General features: G+C 47.7%; 1 protein-coding gene across 5 annotated transcripts in view; it reads right to left on the bottom strand.

Moving 5' to 3' along the window:
• Positions 1–17,882, bottom strand: part of LOC149326706 (ryanodine receptor-like) — a 542,398-nt gene that overhangs the window by 421,703 nt on the left and 102,813 nt on the right. For all 5 annotated transcript variants that reach the window (XM_089563500.1, XM_089563501.1, XM_089563503.1 and 2 more), the window contains exons 4-5: positions 13,073–13,150; positions 11,865–11,940 (exon numbers count right to left, since the gene is read on the bottom strand). In XM_089563500.1, the coding sequence (XP_089419626.1) occupies positions 11,865–11,940; positions 13,073–13,150 (154 nt within the window). The remainder of the gene's footprint in view (positions 1–11,864; positions 11,941–13,072; positions 13,151–17,882) is intronic.

The raw sequence follows: 17,882 nt of genomic DNA, 5'->3' as shown, positions 1-17,882 counted from the left end.
GGCAACTGAGGAATAACAAGATGATGACTTCGAAAATAAATGCGTTACGCTTTAAAAATGTCTAGTCTTTAATGCGACCATAACTTAACGATAGGTAACAACAAAACCTAAACACTGAGACGTACCAAGCTAAACGATAAAGATGTAACCGTAGAGATAACCAAGCTCAACAATGATCAACGGTACCTCTCGCAACGCACTTCCAGGCATAACTTAGTTAACCCTTAGCCAATTATTTTCATATTCCGGGAAGCACACAACAAAGTTATCCCCTGTACAGCACGTACAAGATCAAGCTACGGTTTATCACTGTCAGCGAGTATTTATGCGGTGCTGCACCCTTGCTGTACGCTCATAGCGTCCTAGGAATCTCATATGATTCGTCGCCCTCAAAGCAATCTCATCGACAAGTTCCCAAAGGATCACTTCCTGCTCGGACAATTGCAGCATCCAGTTTCCTCATCACTGTTTCGCTCTCTTTTCGTTCCACAACAATTTTGTACCGCCGAAGCCTGAAGCAAATTAGGTAAATTCACGGTCAGTTTTTGCGCCCCATTTTTATAGAATTCATTAGTATTTAGTATGAGCAATACTCTAACATTCGTGCTTTCAAAAGCAATTTTTGTTTTATCACGCCAAATAACTTTTCCCGTTGATAATAGCATGCGGAGCACTCTCCTGAAATCTTTTCTTCCGTTTAAACATTTATATCGCATCAATCCAAATTGAGTTTCGTTGATAGTTTGCAACGTCTTGTATCCTCGCGTATATTTGAAATCATTTTATGTAACGGTTGTATTTTTGCACTGCTGGTTTTATTCAACATTTTTAAACATTCTTCTAACAGAAGTTCCCTGTGCAACCGTTGGCTTCGGGACCTTCCCTGTATTTACCAAATTTGTGTGTATATTTAATGGTCGATTACAATAACAAATTAGCGTTTAAGAGAGTAGACGCGATAGCACCTTTCCTTTCTTTTCTATAGTTACTATAACATCAGTACACTTACCCAACACACCTTATGTTGTCATGCACACCATAATGCGTTTACTTGTTGCCCCTGCGGGAGCATATACACTATAGAAGAACTGCAGATTGGGCTAGTTGGTGTAGATTCATAGTGATGGTTCAACAGCGCAAACACACACCGACCAAGAAGGAGACAAGACACACACAGCGCTGAACTTACAACTGATTTTTTATTAGGAAAAAGCATGTCATAATATACACACACGAAAACAACACACACGAAAAAACAGCGCACATGCGCAATGTCAACAATCTCATAGTACTAAAAAAGGTAAAACCGCTTCAAAAGCACGCGTGTATCCGCAGAATGTAGCATTTACATTTCTCTAACAGATAATGTTACTAATGGCGCACTCACGCAATCTTTATCTTTCCGGATAATATGAAAAGCTTCCGCAATTTCTTTTAAAGCGGTTTTAAAGCGGTTTTACCTTTTCTAGTACTATGACATTGTTGACGTTGCGCATGTGCGCTGTTTTTTCGTGTGCGCTGTTTTTTCGTGTCTGTATATTATGACATGCTTCTTCCTAATAAAAAATCAGTTGTAAGTTCAGCGCTGTGTGTGTCTTGTCTCCTTCTTGGTCGGTGTGTGTTTGAGCTGTTGAACCATCACTATGCATATACACTACATCAGCCGGAAGAGATCTTTACCACTTCATCTCACCCCCCCCCCCCCCCTCCCTCCTCCCTACTCTCTGCGCATGCGCAGCGCTGCTTCAGCGACGGAGGCGGGGCCGGGTGCGTCCTCCACTCACCACGGTCCCAAAGACGTTCGCGGTACAAGCGTGCGCTGCCAGTTCAAATCACGCTTGACCATTCGCGTTAAATATGCGGTGTGTGGTACGGCTGTAGCGCTGCAAGCTTCGTGCTTTACCAGCCCTGCATCTCGCTATGGTGGACGTCGTGTCAATGGCGTGTGCAGAAGAAATACTTGGGAGGAATTTGTTGGATGTAAAGAAGCAAGGAAACAGGCGGATAGGACATGCACCATCTTGCGAGGCGTTTGTGTATCTTTAACTAGACCTCCAGCAACGTAACTTTCCGAACTGGGCACACTTATAATGTAAAAGACTCGCGCATGCCAATTATCATGGCTGCATATCTCTCACGGCAGTCTGCTTGCTTCGTCAATTTTCTAAAGTGCACGCTAAAAAAGAATTCGGCGTGCATCGCGAAGGGCTTTGGCAATATAAAGTGACTCTGAAACAATTATTCTAAATTTGCGATGAGGAGAAATGTCAACACGGAGCACGTGCCTTGGGGCGCAATCGGCGCAGCATCGAACTGCTAGTCCGAGGTACCTAGCGCCGCTTTGCTGATTAGCTTAGTGATAGCTTAATCATGTCGAAAATCAACTCGAATCTTCAGCTTGCGCGCGAGGACATTTGCGTTCCGCCTGCATCGAAGCGCGGCCGCTAAGAACTAATGTGCGCAGCACATGCAAGTGTTCACACTGCTCTAACAGCACCCTGTGCGAGATCCACGAGGAGTACTGATTATTCATTTTCGTATCGATTAATCGTATCGATTATTCATTTTCCAAAGTTTCTGCTGTGTAGTGCGCGGTGCATGCCCCCTTCGAAAAGGAACGCAAATAAAAACTAAACGCACATGAAAAGAAACAGGTGCGGACGCCGAGGAGCTGAGAAGCGGAGAGCAAGACTCCGCGAATACCTTCGTCACTAGTGTTGCGTTTTCAGACCGATTCGCAAGATCCGGCAACACTCATCACCTCCGTGGAACTTCATTTCACGCCTCCGTGCACTGCGCTCTTTCAGCAGACTCCACTCCTCGAGTAGAGCGCGCGACCTGAACTTGCAGAGCACCGCGAATAACTCCGCTTAAACGGGGTGGCGGCAGCTGTCACCATGCTCGGTAGTTCTAGAAGGGGCTGGGTACATGCTGATGGAAGGCATGTAACAACACTAAGGCGGGACAAAAGACACCCACAGTGTGTATGTACCTCGTTGCTTTTTGTTCTGTCTTTGCGCTGTTATACGAGGTCTGTTAGAAAAGTATCCGACCTTTGGCCGAAGAAAACAAAATGGCATAACTGGAGCGTTGGAAACCTAATTACCTTCAAAGTAGTCTCCTTGGGACTTCGCACACTTCTCCCAGATGTGCTACCACTGTTAGAAGTATTCCTAAAAGGCCTTTTTCAGAATCGAGTTTAGCTCAGCTGTCGTTGCAGCCATAATGTCCTCTCTTGTCTGAAATCGCGCTCCTTTCCATGGCCTTTTGATTTTGGGAAACAGCCAGAATTTGCAGGGGGCCATATCAGGAGAGTAAGGAGCTGGTTGAACTACAGGAGTCTGGTTTTTTGCCAAAAAAGTCTGAATTGAGTGCGAAGAATGTTCAGGAGCATTGTCGTAATGGATGCGCCAATTTCCTGTTCACCGCAACTCCGATCTCTTGCGCCGCACAGCATCACGTAGGCGACGGAGGACATCCCTGTTGTACTCTTTGGTCATTGTTTGACCCTGGGGCGTGCGTACTCGTGGTGTGCCACACAGCGAGAGTCCAAGAAAGCAGTCAGCATCACTTTGACGTTGCTGAGCATTTGGCAGGCCTTCTTTGGTCTTGGGGACGTGGAATGCTTCTACTGTGACGACTGGGATTTGGTTTCCCGGTCGTACCCGTACACCCAAGACTCGTCACCAGTGATTATGGTGTTGATGAAGTCGGGGCCACTGTTTGTGGAATCCAGCGTGTCCTGTGAGACTTCAACACGAAGCTGCTTTTGCTCCACCGTGAGCAGCTTCGGCGCGAATTTCGCCGCAACTCTCTTCATGGCCAAATCTTCGGTGATAATGGAATGTGCAGAAAAGGTACTGATGTCCACCTCTTCCGCAATTTCTCGGATAGTCACACGATGGTCCCGCATCACCAGAGCGTTCACTTCGGCAATGACCTGGCCATTTTGGCATGTTAATGGCCGACCGGAGCGTTGCTCGCTCTCCACCGATGTGCGGCAATCTTTAGACCAGTTGTACTATTGCTTAATTTGTGTGCTGCTCTAAGCATTGTCACCGAAACCCGTCTGAATATTGTCACGTAGCAGTTGGTACAGGTAGCGCCGCGTCTAGTGGCAGAGGAACACCAACGCCGAGAAGACACGAACGCACACCGCGACGGCCAGGATGGAACGACCAGTTTCGTCTTCTTCAGCAGCGAACAGCGGGGCGCACGAGCTGCGTGCCGAACAGCCGCCGGGCGGCTATTGTTGCAGACACGGCATTACCCTCCCTCTCGGAAAGAGCATCGGCCGGATGCTTTAAGAAGAAAATAGGGAGAAAGAAAAAAACAACAACAGAGTAACGCGCAGCACTTAGTCACAAAATGTCTCGCGCAAAATAGGGCTTCATCCGCACCACATGAACAATCTCTGGTCTCTGCTGACGACGTGTAGTCCGGGAAGCCCCATCCGGGAGAACTTCATAGGTTACGTCGCTTAGCTGACGGAGAACCCTGTAGGGGCCGAAATACTGCTTGAGCAGTTTTTCAGAAAGACCACGGCGTCGAATGGGTGTCCATACCCACACTTTGTCGTCCGGGGCGAACGTCGTGAGTCTGTGGAGGCGGTTGTAACGTCGGGCGTCACGGTATTGTTGGTTCAGGATGCGCACTCTTGCAAGTTGTCGAGCTTCTTTTGCGCGAAGCGTGAACTCCTCGGCTCCAACGTCTGGGTCGCGGCCATCATGGGGCAGCATTGCTTCCAACATTGTCGACACTTCGCGGCCGTACAACAGACAGAAGGGCTCCTCCGCGTGGTTTCCTGTTGAGCCGTGTTATACGCGAAAGTAATATATGGCAGGATATCGTTCCAAGATCGATGCTCAACGTCAACATACATAGACAGCATGTCGACGAGAGTTTTGTTGAGGCGCTCGGTCAAGCCATTTGTCTGTGGATGGTAGGCGGTTGTTTTCCTGTGAGTAGTGCCACTTCGCCGCATGAGGGATTCCAAGAGTTTTGCAGTAAAAGCGGTGCCTCTATCCGTGATAATTAGTGCTGGAGCGCCATGCCGGAGGACGATGCGTTCCACAAAAAATTTCGCAGCCTCGGCTGCTGTGCCGCGCTGGAGGGCCTTGGTTTCAGCGTAGCGTGTAAGGTAGTCAGTGGCGACGATAATCCACCGGTTTCCCGAAGATGAAGTTGGAAAAGGGCCGAGAAGGTCCATGCCAACTTGCTCAAACGGATGTCTGGGCACTTGAACGGGATGTAAAAGTCCAGCTGGCTTGAAAGGGGGTGTTTTTCGTCGTTGACAATTACGGCACGTGCGCACGTAGCGTCGTACAGTCGCCGGAAGCTTAGGCCAGTAATAGCTCTTTTTGATCCGAGCCAGAGTGCGGGCGTAGCCGAGGTGACCGGCAGTGGGCTCGTCATGACACGCCTGCAAGATTTCTTCACGGAGATTCGCTAGGACGACGAGGAGGTAGTCGCTTCCGGTTGGAGAAAAGTTGGCTTTGTACAGCACGTTGTTGCGCAGACAAAAGAAGGACTGGGTTCTTGCGAAGGGCTAGGGAACCTCCGTGGTACGTGCTTCCAAAAAGTCGATGAGAGGTTTCAGCGCCGGGTCCTCACGTTGCTGACTGGAAATAGTCGCTGCGTCTACGGCTGCGATGAGAGGGAAGTCCGGTTCGTCGTCGTCGCGCGCAGCTTCGACTGGATATCTGGACAAGCAGTCGGCATCGTTGTGCTGGCGCCCTGATTTATACACGATGGACATGTCGAACTCCTGAAGACGTAAGCTCTAACGCGCAAGGCGGCCAGAGGGATCCCGTAAATTCGTCAACCAGCAGAGAGAGTGGTGGTCGGTCACGACTTGAAAACGCCGGCCGTACGGGTAGGGTCGAAATTTCGTCACAGCCCATACCACGGCAAGGCATTCTTTTTCGGTCGTGGAATAATTAGATTCAGCACGAGACAGAGTGCGGCTGGCGTATGCTATCACGCGCTCAGCGCCGTCCTGCCACTGGACGAGTACAGCACCGAGGCCCACGTTGCTGGCATCTGTGTGGACCAGAGCCTCCGCACAAGAATCGAAATGACCGAGGACAGGCGTGGTTTGCAAGCGTTGTCGTTATTCATCAAATGCCTGCTGCTGCTGTTCTGTCCACGCGAATGGGACGTCCTCTCTTGTAAGATGCGTCAACGGTGCAGCAAGTCGGGAAAACTTGACAATGAACCGCCGGTAATACGCGCAAAGGCCCAAAAAACGTCGGACCGTTTTCTTGTCCGAAGGAGTGGGAAAGTTGGCGACGGCAGCCGTTTTACCAGGATCCGGCCGGACTCTACGATGGCTGACGACATGGCCCAGGAAAAGGAGCTCCTCATAACCAAAGTGGCATTTCTCGGGCTTCAAAGTCAGGCCGGCAGATCTTATAGCCTGTAGCACGGTCAAGAGGCGCTGGAGGTGTTCTTCGAACGTTGGCGAAAATACAACAACGTCGTCCAGGTATACAAAGCACGTCTGCCATTTCAGGCCCGACAAAACAGCGTCCATCATTCTCTGAAATGTTGCCGGAGCCGAACACAAACCGAAAGGAAGGACCTTGAACTCATAAAGGCCATCCGGCGTCACGAACGCTGTCTTCTCGCGATCCCGCTCGTCAACTTCAATCTGCCAGTAACCACTTTTTAAGTCCAGCGAAGAAAAGTAGCGCGCGTGCCGCAGCCGGTCAAGAGAGTCGTCAATGCGTGGCAAAGGGTAGACGTCTTTCTTGGTAACCTGGTTAAGCTTCCGGGTTAAGCTCTGAAGAGGTGCTGGACATGGGACGTCGAGCCCGCAACCTCCACCAGTGTCACGTAGCAGTTGGTACAGGTAGCGCCGCGTCTAGTGGCAGAGGAACGCCAACGCCGAAAAGACACGAACGCACACCGCGACGGCCAGGATGGAACGACCAGTTTCGTCTTCTTCAGCGGTGAACAGCGGGGCGCACGAGCTGCGTGCCGAACAGCCGCCGAGCGGCTATTGTTGCAGACGCGGCAATATTCCGAATGGTTTCCACTTGGCTGTAGCCCCGTTTCTGGCAAAATTTGATGCATTAGCGCTGCTCCTGTCGCACCGCCATTTTGCTTGCACTAAAAAAACCGACGAGAGCACTGCGCACTACCTCACTCAAACGCTGCCTCCCAGCGACTGACGCCATTGGCAGGCGGGAAAAAATTCGTGCATGCGCACGACACTTCAAGGTCTGCTGGTGCAAGCGCGCATGTTTCATATCCATCAGGTGTTCGCAAAAAAAAAAATAAGGTTGGATACTTTTCTAACAGACCTCGTATAATCTCCGTTGGCAGTTCTAACCAATTTGTGTACCTTCATTGCGTTATTTATATATTTACTATTTTCTTTTTACTTATATAGATCCTGAACTTTTGCGCTTTTGCCATTTTTTAATCCCGAACTCCTATCCTTATGTCCGTGCCCTGCTTCACATCCACGAACCCGCCAATCGCTTTTTGCTAACGTGTAATTCCCATTTCATTTCCTACCTCTACACCACAGGGCCTCCGGCACAGTGGCTGTACCTGCACTGACATCTGGATGAATACTGCCACAATCCAGTTAAATATGTTCATAGATAACTTCTGGTATCCCCTTTGTATCGGAGCGATGGCTACTGCCCCCTTGTCCAGTAGGTTAAAGTGGTTGTTTAATTCGCTTCGTACATTTTTAGCTTTAAATTCTGTACCGTTTCTGTCGGCTGTTTTTTCACATTTGAGGCAATTTTTCATGTGCCCAGCTATATTTCTTCAATTTCTGTGTTGTTTCGGGCAAATTCCCCATTCTGCTTATCCAATACCCGTGGTGTAGTCTTCTCAATATCTGACGTCTAAATTTTACTTTCAGTATCCCCAAAACCAAAAGCTACTGGAAGGCTCACGGTGTACTCCGCGATATCTGGGGCCTTTATAGGCTCTCCATTTTCCGTTGTCCATTTTGCGTCCATTCGGTCCTTTGTCAGTGGTCACTCAGATATTCAGGCGTTTGTGGCTAGCGACCCGGCTATTGGATGGTTGTCGACCAGACCTTACCATTGGCTGAAATTAGATGCAATATGCAGCCAATGGTGAGGTGCATCACAGCGCTCGGCTAACAGCAGGCCACCGGACCTGATTTCATTTCATTTCATTTCATTTTTCATTTTATTACCTTAAAGACCCCTCGCGGGGTACTACATAAGGGGTGGGATTAGCAGAAAAGGTACAAGACAAATGCTATTTGTGATCATGAACAAAAAATGTTGTTTAGATTGCTTGCAAATGATGAAGGACAGGTGATGTCGACGATATGCTGGGGAAGGCCGTTCCAATCTTTAGCTGCACGTGGGAAGAAGGAGGCTGAAAAAGTAACAGTTCGGGCACGTGGGCGAAAAACTTGAAGCGTGTGGCTAGTGCGGTGGGAAATGTATGATGCTGGCATGATATAAGGGGCACGGTTAAGTGATGAGTAAAAGAACTTGTGGTACAGTGATAGCGTGGCTATGCGACGACGAACGGAAAGAGGCGATAGTGCTGATTTGGTTTTTAAGGCTGAAACACTGACGTCGTAGGAGTAAGAAGAATGAATGAACCTTGTAGCGCGGTTTTGAATGGCTTCTAGGTCGTTTACGAGGTTAATATGATGCGGGTCCCATATGGCGGATGCATATTCAAGTTTAGGTCTAATGAGTGACTTGTAGGCGAGCAATTTAACGTGATGTGAGGTGAGGCGAAGGTGACGTTTAAGAAATCCCAGAGTTTTGTTAGCCGATGATATCACGTTAGCAACATGTGCATTCCATGTTAGGTCATTAGATAATGTGACGCCTAAGTATTTGAAAGATGATACAGATTCTACGGACTCGTTAGCGATTTTGTATTGGAAGGCATGACTTTTTGCGACGGGTGATGGAAAGAAGCTTGCATTTGCTAGGGTTGAGGGCCATAAGCCAATCTGCGCACCACTGTTCAATTTGGTTAAGGTCCTGCTGGAGGGCTTCTTGATCAGTTATGTTTGTTACTTGGCGGTAAATTACGCAGTCGTCAGCGAACATTCGAATTTGGCAGGATACATACTGTGGGAGATCGTTAATATACAGGGTGTTTCACCTAAGACTTTCTGCAATTTTTAAAAATAAGCGTTTTGAATTAGATGCGCGCTTTTTCTGGCATAGCATTGTCAGTGGTGTAGCACATCATAATGCAGCTAAGACGTGCTAACTAGCAGGCTTGTTAACCAATATTTAATAGTTAACTTTTAAACTATTACCGTTGGGCTCCTTAATTATTGAGAGGCATGCAGCCCACCGTAAGTAATGTCCATACCCGTTTTTAGAATTTCGAGAACGCGATTATCCTCGGCGCTGTGGCCCAACAGATTTCGCCTACATCGCGCCAAAATACATGCGGTTTGAGAAGCTTGCAGGCAAAGCAACTTCTCCAGTGCACGTAACTCGTCGAAATAGCCAAAATTTGTTGGGGCACAGCGCCGAGGATAATCGCGTTCTCGAAATTCTAAAAACGGATATGGACATCACTTACGGTGGGCTACATGCCTCTCAATAATTAAGGAGCCCAACGGTACTAGTTTAAAAGTTAACTATTAAATATTGGTTAACAAGCCTGCTAGTTAGCACGTCTTAGCTGCATTATGATGCACTACACCACTGACAATGCTATGCCAGAAAAAGCGCGCATCTAATTCAAATAGCTTATTTTTAAAAATTGCAGAAAGTCTTAGGTGAAACACCCTGTATATTAAAAACAATAGGGGTGCAAGAACAGAGCCTTGTGGGACGCCGGATGTTACAGGGAGAGGGTTGGAAGACTGGTTATTGACAATGACTGACTGAAACCGATTTCTTAAGAAGGCCTTGATCCAGTTTAGCACGTTAGGATGAAGGTTTAGAATAGAAAGCTTTTGTATTAAACGTTGGTTGTATTAAACTGCATGCTATTGGCTGCGATATGCAGCCAGTGGCTAGGCCTTATAAAAATGGTCTGTAGAGAGTCTATAGACTTCTTGCAGACTCTATTGTCTTTCTATAGATATTTGTTTTTGTCCATTCATAGTCTATGGACTGTCTACAGACAAACGTCTACTAAAAGTACACGTCCATAAGTCAATAGATTGTCTATAGAATGTTCTGTACACTGCATGGAAAAAAGTCCATGGACAGTCTATAAACTGCCTAAAACAAGGCAGGCCCGGTCGCCAATGTCCGGTTCGCTTGCCACAGACGCCTGTGACCAACCGGGTGACCAATGAGAGAGGACCGAATGGGGAGCCTATAGAATACGGCCACTGGTTGTATAGGTTAGCAGCCTACCAGAACATGTTGACATTGCTCCCGCATGCTGCACAAATACCATCTCAGCGCTCATACTTGCTTCTAGACTGTGTGCTTCTAACGCAACCTGATCTAGCCTGAAATAAAAGGGCACTGCTTCTAGAATTATCATACAGCGCTTCCTTCCGAATTTTATTCTCACCACCTCTGTAATCCCGTAACGATTCTATTGTTCCCATTTTTTGCCTTCATTTATCAGCCCTGGTTTCGTGGAGCTCCTCTTTGATGTTCGTTTTGACCTGTTGTTGCCAGCGTATACTGTCCTAAGCTTCTTAGTCATTCTCCACCATGGCGTCTCCTCGTTCTATTATACAAACACCTGCTCATCTCTCCTTCTTCTCCGTGAGAAGCAGACGACGCGACTAGCCGGGTCTCGTCGCTATAGCAACGCTACGCATGCGCAGAGAGCAGTGGGGGTGGGAACAAGTGAAGAACATCTCTCCCCGATCACCGGCGCTCGCGATGGAACGACCATTTGGCTCGGCTCTGAAACTGACCTAACTCAAATAGTGTCGACATCGGCGGAATCTTCCAGAAGCACTGCTGCCAATCGCCGATTGCGATTTCGACTTCTGAAGAATCAGCCGAGATTATTTACTACACAAGGAGAGCGACAGTAAGAGCGCTTTCTAAAGCGGCAAAAGGTGGCAACACGCATGCATCCCTGCTGTCTAGGCGTAGCACGGATTACTTCGCCACTCTTATTTTGAGGACACAGTGTCATTGAGATGTCAGCCTAGTAATTCACCGTTTCTTGCAGCCGCTTTTCGTGCTTGAATAGCAAGAGCTTGCGAAGCAACGAAGAGCGGAAAAGTAAGAAAGGAAATGAACAAACTACAGATCATTAGGCCTGCTTTCGTCAAGAAAACATTCACTGTTATCGGAAGGCAAAAAAGAAAAAAAATGCCTGCTCCATCACATGAGATTTTCAAGTGCGCAGGCTTGCAGTCGTCGAACGCATCCGCGAAACGAGCCTTGAAGTAATGTCCGCCGCCGAGAACATATCGCGACACCTTGTCGGAAAAGCAGCGCTGCAGTTAGGCGAAATGCGAACAGAAAGATTGTGCCACAGATAAGAACCGAGAAGGGAACTACTGTCTCGACCTTAGCTTCTAAGCGGCTGGCTTAAACGAACGTTGAGCCAGAACAAGAAAAAAACGGCGATAGTTCTTGTGGTTTTTGCAGATGCCTTTAGGTGGTCTTGTCAAGACTGAAGCTGCTACAGACAGTGGCGCCATTCCACAGTTGGCGTATAAGTAAGGTGCGAAGTAGAACTGGACGTTGCTTGCTTAAGAGTGCCGATTCAATGTGGGCGGTTAGCGGTATGTTTCAGCTTTTGAGAGCTCAGAAGTATAGCTGCAACAATAAATTCATCCATAATGCGGGCGGGTTTATTTAGGTTCATCTCAAGTCTTTGTGCTTTATTTCAAAAGATTTGGCGCGCTAGATGTGGGCGGAAGAACCATAATAACTGTGGGCTGCTGTCTCATTTGTGCTTACCTTGACAGTGATCTTGGAGACCGACATCAAAGGCAAGCTTGTCGTTGTATGAGCTGCTCGAAAGACAGGCCAGGTACTGCAGTGGAAAAGTTCGCAGAAAGGTGAGCTGGTAAAGAAGGGCTACAACTTGGAGAAATCAAATAGCGCTGCGTACGCTCATCACGTTCATTGCTCCTTGCCTTTTGATGCACTAGACTTTATAAATCAATCAATCAATCAATCAATCAATCAATCAATAATGAACAAGCCGAGTTTTGACGTCAGTGACATAAAATTGATTTTCTTCGCTTTTGAATACGGAAACGCGAACGGGAATCTATCTCCTCTTCCTTTTTTCGACTCCCAGTCTTCTCCCCTGCCCCTTTTACTTCCGCTGGCTGCAGATCAGGCGCTTGGGGAGATGAATAGTAGTCTCCGCGGCCAGCGGCGCTCTTTTCGTTCCGTTTCGTTTAGCTGTTCAACAATACCGCTGCCACCCAAAATCTGGATGAAACACGAATCCGAAAGCGGAGATTATCTAAAGTGTCTCAAAAACATTGATCGCCTTCGGTGTACGTTAGAAGAAATAAATGCAACCTGGAGGAATGATCGGTATTAGGAAAGTTAAAAAGAAATCCTTACATTATAATCTTCCCAACCATACCCTTAAAGCTAATTTTGTTCCTACAAACCTCGCTTCAACGCTATCTCTTATTTATAAGATTTGTTACATTGTTTGAGGCAGGAGCAATGCAACTGGGGATTAGACTGTGGACACAGACAACTTCTGAATTGCTTCCCTCAGTGCCACATACGAACGTAAATCTGAATGTTCGAATGCACTACTTAGCCCCTTTCTGCTTTGTATGTTTTTCTAAGAGTTTTAGCTAACATTGCGAACAACATTACTCCTGCCTTCTTTTAGCTGAAAGCTTGAAATATAATTGACCTTCCTTGTTTCCACACTGTTGTTTTACGTAAACAAAACGCAACTAATACCTGACAGGATAAGAGTACATAAGGAAACTTTCTGTGGGGGGGGGGGGGGGGGGGGGGGGGGCGTTGCACGCGCGAATATATAAAGGCCTCTCATTCGGAAAGTGGGTCAAAGCGAATCGCTGCCAGAACAAAGGCTCAAGGTTGACTCCGGCGCCGCTCGGAGCCTCAAATGGGCCGCGCCGCAAGCACTGGGCTCGGAGACGCCAGACAGATGAGTCTGGTGCGCGTACCATGTTGCTGTTCTGGTGCCTCAGGAGCACGGCGTGGCCGTACAGAAGGGTTCTGTGGCCCGACTGCGTCCCTTTTCCCTGAAATGAAGAAAAGAAAACGGAGCAAAATGAGCGAGCCGAAATACTTTGAAAACGTGAAAGACGACAACCCCGGAGCAGCCATCTTCTGTTCTGAACAACAGTCCCCAACTCGAATTAAAGTGCAGACCTTGAAACTGTTCTTTAAAGAGAGGTCGCTTATTCTGAACGTGTCGGCTTAAAAGCACCATGTCCCTCATACTTTCGAATTTTAAATGACATCGGAACTGGGGCACTCTTTCTGGGTTCGTAGGTGCTTGAAGTTGGGAAAAATAGGCTAGCTACCGGATGTCCGCATGTTTTTGCACTGTACAGGGAAAAGAACTAAAAGTATGGTACCGGAATGCCCAGATTTAAAGGCGAAAATGTGATTGAGGTTCTGGAGATTCCACACAATTAAAGCGATAAAAATGTCGATCTGCATTGTCACTCTAACTGTCAGCTACACAAAAGCCTCGAATTTATTTCTGCACCTAGTACAATGTGGCAGATATAAATGTAAGAAGACTTGCAGAGATCGCTCAGTGTGTTGTTGTTTATTGTCTTTAGTTCTGGTTCGCAGTCGCGTGAAATACTGAAACGTACAGTTCTGGAGATTTATCGGACGAAAAAACACTCATCATCGATAAGGGCTGGAAACGGCGGCAGCGTGCATTTGCTGCTGGGAAATGAAGAAAATATTTCACTGCTAACCAATCGGAAAAGGAAGAGACGTAATAGCTGAATTGCGTAACTGATTTTAGTCATCAGCTTAGTACGCGGTAATAACTTTAACTAGGTGCCATAAACGCCTTCACCGTTCATAGTCTAACCTTTTGACAAAAAAAAAACTGTCTTTTAATCTTCCTCATGGGCCGGAGCTGCGACAGGACTGAGGATAAATACCATCACCGTTTATTTGTACCAGTAGTTTTGCGTCCACAGTAATAGGATGCTGGACGACGTCACTCTGCACACAGTCACGTGATCGATTCCTCACCATTCAAAATGCACCATTGTAGCGATCGTCGCGCGGCAACCACTGGCTGCCCCCCGGGCGTTACGGGGGAAATGGAAACTTGCTTGGCTGTACTTCCGCCCCCCCCCCCCCTCTTCCTTACTCCTTCTAATACATGGCCGACGCGCAATTAAATTATTACAGTGGAAGCAAGACGGCATCCAAATTTCAATTGTGACGTACTGCACGCAAACTTCGAAAAACTTCTTTGACGAAGCTTTCAAAAGGAATGAGACTGATGCAGCATGCAACGAACAAAGCGCACCTCACGGATTCAGGGTGCTTGCCAAGCCTGCCAGAAAATGACCTTTGTCCTCTTCTCCTCTATTCGGTAACTCCGCCGTATCATGATGCGTCCGAAGAGAGAAAAAGAAGTTCCGCATTGCCCCGATCTCCGAGGATCAAAAACACAACTATTGCCACGTCATGCCGCAGCGAGTAGCAGCGTGAGTGAAAGGATGTTGAGCATAAATTGGTTCTGTGGCTTAGCACCTCAATTGAGCCTTTTTTTTAGAAAATAGTCACATTTGCTAGCTCTTTTGTCAGCTTTCTTCTGATGAAGAAGAACTAGCCCATAAAAACTACGTTTAATTGTTTGCGGCCGATTGTTAGGCGAGCACTATAGTGACTTCACTTCTGCTATGGAAGTAAAAACAGCTCTAAACTGCTCCAGTCTTCCTTGCTCTCGCAGTAAAAGACAAGGGGGGGGGGGGGGGGGGGCACCCTATTCGACACCACCACGCCTCACAACGTTTACAAGGGCCCAGAAAAGACTGCCTCACCGAAGTGGGCGGCACAGAGGGACGCGCCTTGTTCAGCACCAAAGCGACCGCTGGAGCGCGGCTAAAAAGGGAAATTCGCTTTGTGCTCCGCTGCCCACAGAGAACAAGGGTGCGCAGGGCGTGCCGGCTTTCCGAAGCAACGAGCCGCGTTCTTTGATGCTGGCGCTGCGTGCAAGGAATACGAGGTATTCTTTCTCCGGAAACGCGTGGTGCGACGGAGAGGCTTTCTCGGTTGTTCACAGCTGGTTCCTTTTGAATTAAGTTACTTTTCTTATGTAGTCCCATTACCCCAACCGGTCAAAGCGCTACGTCGCCTTTCGGAAAGGCCGTGCCTTTTAACAGCCCGGACAAGACGGCGCTGCCGTAGACGTGAGCCCATTACGCTGATCTGCCACACAATGCGAGCGTTCTTTTTGAAACAGCGCAATGAAGGGGCTAAATGCGACACAAACTGCCCCATTTGGTTTGTTGGCGCCCGTCTAGCGTCTGCTCTGCAATTTTACACAGCGACCGGCTCCCAACTTACCGAATTGGCAGCCTCCTACTGTGAGTGTTGCCGATGGGGCACGCCTACTGGTGGGGGGGGGGGGGGGGGGGGCGCATTTCAGCCACCGCCACCTCTTCACCTCAAACGGCAGCAAAGAAAGACTTTTAGGCTTTCTTTCTTGAAATCTTTCTTGACTGTCCTCTGCATTTAGGTGGTGAAGCGTGGCGTAGCTCTTTGCTCGAGCTGCGCCGGTATCGGAACGTCAGTCGTCTTATTAGTCCACATTCAGTCACAACGAGCGATTGCCGGTTCAGTCACGTCCCAGTGTGCTGAATTAAAACTTGAATTTTAAACGATGATTATATAAATAGATGGATAGATAGTACGACGTAGACCCGTACATAATTCATATATTGGCATGTGATCGCCCAAACGAGAAAACCTTTCGGCGAATTTCTGCAAAGCAAGTGGTGGTGCAGTCGTCCTAGTATGCACGAACTTAAGTTGGCCATGTTCACATGCTGATTAAATGAAAACGTCAATGAACTCGGCTGGTTACTGAACGGGAGCAGCTTCTCTTGAAAGGAAACCTTTACTTTTTGACCTTCGCAGGCTCTTGCAGATTCAACGCCGGTAAGCGCTGCACGACAGAGACAGCGGATGACCGACCGAGAGCTTACGCGAGAAACTCCGTGCAAGCAAAAGGAAAGCTCTGCAAGTGGATTTAGACACGCGCAGAGTTGTGTTTGAAAAGAAAAAAAGGGCAGCATGGACAGGAGTCATGAACGCTGTCAGTGCTGCTCACAGACAGCAGTGAGAAACAAACAGAAGAAGGCAGATTAGGCACACTGTTTAAGTGAAGGACAATAGAATATGTAAAGGATTTGTGGTCAAAGATGAAGGCTGAGCAAGGGAAGCTTTCAAGCGCATCGCTACGGTCATCGGCAAATGTCGCTTAGGGTTCTTAGCCTGCTGCAGTCTTGACAAGTGGATAGCGGCCGTTGGGAGGTGGTGGGGCCGCTAATCACCCACATGAATCAAAACGCGCGAACATGGCCTAGAACTGAGTACTGCTTATCCGCGTTAACAGTCTGCTATGCTGTAAGTGAGGGACGTCGAGCGGAGATTCTTGTTCCAGGCTTTACACAGAAACCATTATAATAATGAGGACTTAAGGAAGCGGGCAGGCTCACTCACGCATTTTGCGTGCCGCTTCATTTCGTAGCGAAAAATGATTCTCCTGAAACTCGCAATATGTAAAAACGCAAGGAGAGTGAAGATGATTTGAAAACATAAAAGGAACGCGACACACAAGAGAAGCGGACAGGACAAGCGCGGCTTCCATATTTTGAGATCATGTAGTACAAACATTGTACGCAAGTGAACACGCTTTTCAGGAGGTGCGAACAATCAATAAAGAGGGCGCGTCAAGCGTGAGCAGTAGTGCATGAGTTGGAAACACTAATATCTGCAGCATTGAGACCCAAGGGATGCCAGAAGTATAGTATGCCACAAAACTGGGGAAACGCGTCAAACACTAGCCATGGAGTAAGATTCACCTTTTCCGACTTTTTACCTTAATACGAGTCTTTCTATAACACTGATATATCGTTTTCTCGCACATTCCGGAACCTGACGCATGGGCGAGGAGTGTAACGCACAACTTGCGCAGGCTGCGTTCCGCGTGGGTCATCATTTTTTCAGCAGCGCGTAGACAGCGAGGACGAAGCGCGGATGTGTTAGCTGCTCGCTTGTACAAGGCTCACGGTCGCCATTTCACCATTTGTTATTGTTTTTCGTTAACCATGCGTAGGCTGCTGTCTGAATTTACATATAATCTTGTTAGGATCATTCATTCTAATTCTTGGTTCTTTAATTTTGCGTGTGCCGCCCACCTCTCGCCACGTGACTGCACCTTCTGTACTCCTGGTGGGCGCTTGTTTTACGGGTATTGATGCAGTGGCTCGGGGAATTTCTGAATAAAGTTGCAGTTAAGAGCTTGTATGTTGTCATGCGTATCCGTGGTCTGTCCTTGTTTACAAACGCTGCTGAAAAAAATGTTGCGACAGGAGCTTTGCAGGCTGCATATTTTACTCGAAGGCCCATGTTGTTGGTGGCCAAACAAAGGCCCCTGGCCAGCCGCATTGTCCACAAGGTACGAAGAGCGCTTTATTAAGGCGAAAACCTTTAATGCCTCATACTGTCGTTACCAAGACGTGTTAGCAAATGTGTCCGCGTTTCGGATGCGTGCCTTATATGGGCATATGCCAACCAATAGCCAGTCGATACTTAATCGGGTGCAATCGAAAGACATCGGAACATGCTATAAAGGGATTTCATGATTATATCATTGTACCTAATGACTAAATGATTAATTCGTAATTAGTAGTAGTTAAGAAGTGGCATGTGGGACTGTGCCCTGCGCCTGTACCTTAACTAACACTAATTAATCAGTGTAGTAGTTAA

The sequence above is a fragment of the Amblyomma mixtum genome, chromosome 10 (genome assembly GCF_055824585.1).
Source record: "Amblyomma mixtum isolate Tamu chromosome 10, ASM5582458v1, whole genome shotgun sequence".
NCBI lineage: Eukaryota > Metazoa > Arthropoda > Arachnida > Ixodida > Ixodidae > Amblyomma > Amblyomma mixtum.
This window is presented reverse-complemented; position numbering and strand designations above follow the sequence as displayed.